This window comes from Grammomys surdaster, unplaced genomic scaffold, assembly GCF_004785775.1.
Source record: "Grammomys surdaster isolate TR1022 unplaced genomic scaffold, NIH_TR_1.0 126153, whole genome shotgun sequence".
NCBI lineage: Eukaryota > Metazoa > Chordata > Mammalia > Rodentia > Muridae > Grammomys > Grammomys surdaster.
This window is the reverse complement of record NW_021620961.1, coordinates 713,369-719,682: the sequence shown is the minus strand read 5'-3', so window position 1 is coordinate 719,682 and position 6,314 is coordinate 713,369. Positions and strand designations below refer to the sequence as shown.

The 6,314-nt window shown below is 41.5% G+C and overlaps 1 protein-coding gene across 1 annotated transcript in view; it reads right to left on the bottom strand.

The window, feature by feature from the left end:
* The window catches only part of Mrpl39 (mitochondrial ribosomal protein L39), a 17,883-nt gene that overhangs the window by 5,157 nt on the left and 6,412 nt on the right, over positions 1-6,314 (bottom strand). The window contains exons 6-7 of the mRNA XM_028757211.1: positions 3,935-4,047; positions 972-1,037 (exon numbers count right to left, since the gene is read on the bottom strand). Of these exons, the coding sequence (XP_028613044.1) occupies positions 972-1,037; positions 3,935-4,047 (179 nt within the window). The remainder of the gene's footprint in view (positions 1-971; positions 1,038-3,934; positions 4,048-6,314) is intronic.

Sequence of the window (6,314 nt, the reverse complement as noted above, 5' to 3'; positions counted from 1 at the left end):
CTATAACCTTACAGTAACCACAGTAGCCAAGTCTGTAATTCTGCATGTAGAACACACTGAATGCAGAAATTAAGGACTGTTTCAGGAAGAAAAACAGCTTGTGACTTTGGAGCTGGAGGAAATCCTCAGTTATAGGAGTGCTTGTAGATACATAAAGACACCCTCAGATCCCACATAAAGCCAAGCAGAGCTAGTCATGCTTGTAACCCCAGTGTTAGGGGACTGAAGTAGATGAATCCTGGACCTCACTGGCTAGCCAGTGTAGCTGAAGCCACAGGCTTCCTGTTCAGTGAGAGCCATGTCTCAAGGGATAAGGCAGAGGCCAGTAGAAGACACTCAATGTCCTCTGGCCTCTGAATGCACACTGGGGAGTGTGCATCCATGAGCTGCAGTTCACTCCTTCCCTTTCCTCCTCCCTCTCCTCAACCTTGCTCTCCATGGGAAAGTGTCAACAGAAGCAGTGGATTTTCTTCATCCTTTCAACAGAGTACATTCCAATTTAATTTACATGAACCATAAATAACAAATTAGCATTCATAGTTCTACGTACTCTCATGTCCAATTCCTATCTTAATAGTTTGCCCAATTTCAAAATCAACTCTCAAAAATTACTTTAACATTTTCAAATCTTCAGCTATTAAAAATAAATCATAAAATCACATGCGGTCCATATGCCTGTAATCCCAGCACTCAGGAGGCTGAAGCAGGTGGTTCATACACTTGAGCCCAGTTTACAGAGACCCTACCTCAATTAACAAACAGAAAGGTAGAAAATACATAAAACGAAAAACAGAAAGCACAGCTAATCCTGGAGACCACGTGAAACTCCTAGCTACGACCGCTTCCAACACCAACAAAGCCGCAGAGCGAGGTCACGACAGCACAGGACAGTCTGCATGCATCTCCTGTGTATACTTGGCTAGGACAAGATTAGGCTCACTGTAAAGAGCCGCCCAATTTTAGACTCTTACCTGTGTAACTTGACTATTCTCTCAGGATTCTGAGATGCCTTCTCCTCTATGAAGTCCACTTTGTACCTGAAAAGCAACACATACCCAAGTCAAACTCTAAACATACAAAAACATCTAAAGATGCCTCCCTGCCCCAGGCTTCAATAATCCCACAGCTGGAACAAAGTCCTCCCACTAAAGTCACAGCACCTGCTTGTTACCAAGCCAGCAAGCACTTCTGATCCTTCTCTCTGCTCATCTTACTTCTCACGGCGCTTCCCACTAGCTCGGGAACTGGACCGCTGCCTGCTAACCCAGCTCTTTAGCCGCCTTCCATTTCCCTTCCCTTAAGGACAGTCTATACTTACACCCTCACTTTTACTTAGCCATCTGCCTTAAACTAGCTTTCTTGACTTACAAATGTTAGCTTCCACTGATGCAGTTAGATTCCCCACACCTCTGTCCTAATGCATGTCTCTCTTCTGTGCTAGAGACCCAAAAGTCCCTGACATCTACCAGGGTACTTGTTCTGGCTGATACCGAGTGTCAACTTGAACAAGTTAGAGTCATCAGAGACGACAGAGCCTCAGATGAGGAAATGCTTCTATGAGATCCCACTGTAATATACTTTCTCGGTTAGTGATTGAAAGAGAAGGGCCCAGCCTATTGTGTGCGGTGCCATCCCTGGACTAGTATCCTGAGTTCTATAAGAAGGCACACTGAGCAAGCTATGAGGAGCAAGCCAGTAAACAGCACCCCTCCATGGCCTCTGCATTAGCTCCTGCCTGACTTCTTCCTATCCTGACTTGTTCCAGTGATGAACTATGATCTGGAAGTGTAAGCTGAATAAACCCTTTCCCCCAAACTTGCTTTTTGGTCATGGTGTTTTTGTAGCAGCAATAGAAAACCTAAGTAAGACAGTATTCCACAAACTCCTTAAACCCCCAATCACCAAACTGAACAACAAAAAAAAGTCTCCCTCTTTTCAAATTTAAACATGTTTTTCATGCATTTCCTATCTTAATATCATAACAACCACTCATGAGTCTAAGTGAAAAACCAAAGAGATATCCTTGATTCTTTTAACACCACACTCCTGTATCAACTACATTACCAAGTCTTACCAATTCTACTGTCTGAAGTCTCTCGAGGTGTAGGTGCAGAAGGAGTGGGATGAGAAGGGGTAGTGGAAGGGGCAGGGAATGAGGCAATGTCTGTCAGTATTAACTAATACATATGCAGAACTCACAGCCCACTCAGGTGAAAGCTTACTAAGAACTTGTCTGTTTATTCTTGAGTGTCAAGTAGATATCAAGTGGGTATGAACATGACATCATGAATTATGAGGACAGTAGAAGGTGCAATGGGAGCTGCAGTGGGGAATGCAGTGGGGAGTACAGTAGGAGATGCACTGAGGAGGTGCAGGGAGAAGTGCAGAGGGAGGTGCACTGGGGAGCACTGATTTACACCTGTCATCCTTCTTTTCCCAAACACCCATGCAAATACAGGTTCCAATTCCCTTGAATATGTGTCCTAACCCCCCTTTATGAAATGTTCACCGTCCGCTACAAGCCACTGATGGTACCTTCAGTTCTCTCAGAAGCAGAAGGCCCAGTCACTAAATGGCCTTTCACAATCCAACATTCTTTCCTCTTAAACTTTCCAAAATTATCCTTCTTCCTCCCATCACACACTGAACTAGAATATGCTAAAAACACCTAGAAAAGGGCTTCACAGTCTTCTAAACATGATATTAAAATAGGAAATGCATGAAAAATGTGTTTAAATGTTAAAGGGAAACATTGTCTTCTAACTTTTGGGAAGCTTTTGTCTTGCAACTAGGTTGTGTATCTTTCACATCAGCATTAATTAATGTCTCTTGAAGTTACTACAGCGTATACTACTTTGCAAGATGCCAACCTAGATAATAAATTAAGTGAGCCTCTTAAACTAGCTCAAGAATATATTTACGACAAAATATTCCCATAAGAATGTGACTCCACTGCTGCACACCTAAGGAAATTCTAACCCATATCCTTTACTAACTCCAAGGTATACACTGTGGCTTTGGGCTATAATGTCTTTCGTTTTCAACACAGATTTCCCTTTGCAGTTATCTTTAACCTTTCTATAATATGAACACTCAAATTCAGTTTATTCCTACAAATACATATAGAAGGGAAGCTACAAATTTAGAGAGTGAAAGTGATGTGATAAGCCATGTAAGATGACAAATCCCTCAAATGGTATTTCACACAGAGAAGAGCAGGAGCTGAATGCAGCATCTTGTCCAAACCACTTGCATTTTTCATTCTCAACCTTTTCACTCAACTTTAAAGGCTGCCTAGTACACAAATACACAGGTTATCACCTCACAGTGGAAGGACAAGGAGAAACATACTATCTGCATAAAAAGGGAAGGCTCAGTCTGAAAAACAGAAAACTAAAACATGAGAAAGTTACTGAGAGAGAAGGGACCACTTTTCTCAGGAGTCAGCAATGAGATTAATAAATGACAATACAGAGAGAGCAACATATTACAGAAAAAGAAATATTAGGGCAAAAAAATAAATAAATAAAATGATGCCTTATATAAATCAAATATAAAAATTCCTGGTGAGCATGGACGTGTAAGAGGGCCACAATCCTAGGAATTCCAAACACTACGACAGGAAAATGAGAAGTTCAGTCTACCTGCAGAACTCGGTCTCAAAATCCAAAGTAAAAAGAGGGCTGGAAATATAGCTCATTGGTAGATTACTTACCTAGCATGCGCAAGTCCCTACATTCAACCCCTAGTACCAGAAATATATATATATATGTATATGTATATGTACGTATATATACGTACATATACGTATATATACGTACATATACATATATATATATATGAAAAATAAAACAAAATTTCTTAGCAGCTGAGTTTTCCTCATTAGATGCTATTCTTAGAGATCAGCCTTGTTTGAAATGCAGTCAGTGCTTACTTGTTATGTTGAAATATTTCTAATGCCACTTTTGCATCAACTTCCAGAGTTTCAAAGGGAAGGTCCCTATATATTAAAGTATGGGCATCTTTTGTGAAAGAACGTAGGTTCTCCTGAAAAAAGAAAGAACTAACAGTTAGTAACCATTCACCCAAAAGCATTTCATTGTAAGTCGGAACACAAATTGCACACAAAATGCCATGGATCTAAGTGTAAAAGAAGGAAAAAGGGAAAAACTAATGTATTAGGACATTTTTCATTCATAGTGTTCCAGTGTGGAGACCACACCAATTCATTCAATTCCAGAAATTAAAAAATGTTCAAAGTATTATACTGGTTAGTAAAAACTGTTAAAGATAGATCGGCAGAGACATTTTTAACATTTTACCAAAACATAAAAATAAATGCTGACTAAAATTATAATGCAACAAGTAGAGACACTAACGAGCAACGAGACCTACAAATGTGCACTGCATACCACGATTAAAACCTAGTTCAAGAAATGCATGAGAAAAACGTCACTGTTTTCATTCTTGTTTCACTGGTCATGTGATACAGGATATTTGATCACATTGGGAAGCCGGAGATTGTGAACCTGAAAGACCTGTTTCTTGTTGTGATTTGGCTCAGCCCTAGCACACACCTTTAACCCAAGAGCTTTCTGTAAACAAGAACTAAACAAAGGCAACAAGAGGTCAAGAGGTGGAGCGAGCAAACAGTTGGACAGGGAGTGAACATAGGAGAACCCAGGAAAGAGAAAGGAGGGTCTTTGAGTTGAAGGATATTTAAGACAGCATGGAGAAGCTCTTCCTCTTCAGAGGTCTGTGGATTAGAAAGGTCTGCTAGCTGCTTCTCTGAGCTAACAGGCTTTCACCATATCATCTGGCTCCTGAGTCTTCATTTGACAAATCAAACATTTGCAATTTTGTTTTAAAAACAACAGTTATGTAGTGTCAGCAAATCCCAGATCATTCAAGATCACCATTATTTATGGAGCAGAAAATATACAATTAGTTGAGGTTTTGATATGTATATCATTGCTATTTGGGTCACCGATTTCTTTTTGGTTTTGTTTTGTTGTTTTGTTTTTTTATTCTGTTTTTCAAGACAGGGTTTCTCTGTGTAGCCCTGGCTGTCCTGGAACTCACTCTGTAGACCAGGCTGGCCTCAAACTCAGAAAACCACCTGCCTCTGCCTCCCAAGTGCTGGGATTAAAGGTGTGCACCACCACCGCCCAGAGGGTCACTTTTTTCATATCTAACCTTCTACCTTTAAAAAACAAACAGGTTACTGATTTTATTTGTATGTCGGTGTGTGCAATTGCCTATAGAAGCCAGAAGAGGGTGTCAGATCTATTGGAACTGGAGTAACAGGCAGTTATGAGTGCCTGATGTAGATGCTAGGAACAGAACCTAGGTCCTCTGTAAGAACAGCATGTGCTCTTTTAATTACTGAATCATTTCTCTAACCACATCTCCCTCATATAAAGAACTCTCATTGCATGCAAAATACTAAAACAGTTGGTGGTAGCTTTCAAACTCTACTCTAGGAATCTGAGGGGGGGGGTGGGAGGGAGAGAGAGGTGGTATAGTGTATGTATACCTGTTAAGGTGATAGGTATGTGATGGAGAAGGGAACATCAGCTAGTCAGGTATAAGGTGTCTTGCATGCTTGCACACATGCTCTACACCTCTACCTCCCATATTCCCATGAAACACTGTTAGCCACAGGACCTGAAACTCAGCTGGTGATCAGCAAATCCTCAACTATCCAGCCCCTATCTCTGCTCCAATACTCCCAACAGTGAAGGGGTTACAAGTAAGTACCTGGAGCTTTTTACACGAACACTAGAGATTTGAACTCAGAACCTCATGTTTGCACAGCATCTTAGTTAGGATTTTTATTACTGTGATAAAACACCATGACCACGAGCAACTGGAGGAGGGAAAGATTTATTTCTCTCATACTTTCACATCACAACCCATCATCAAAGGAGGTCTGGGCAAGAACTCAAAGCAGGAACTGATGCAGAGGCCATGGAGTAGTACTGCTTAGTAGCCTGTTTCCACAGCTTGCTCAACCTGCCACCTTCTAGCAAACAAGAGCACCATCCCAGGGATGGTACCACTGACATGGACTGGGTCCTCCCACATCAATCACTAACAGCACATACAGCAAGCATTCTTACTCAGCCATCTCTCCAGCCCAGCTTCTATATTTTATACTCTGGACATCCTATACACTATTGCTTCACAAGAATGGCACTTCAAAAGCTAGGATGGTGGCACACACCTTTAATCCCAGCGCTCACGAGGCAGAGAGGCAGAGAGGCAGAGAGGGGCAGAGAGGGGCAGAGAGGGGCAGAGAGGGGCAGAGAGGG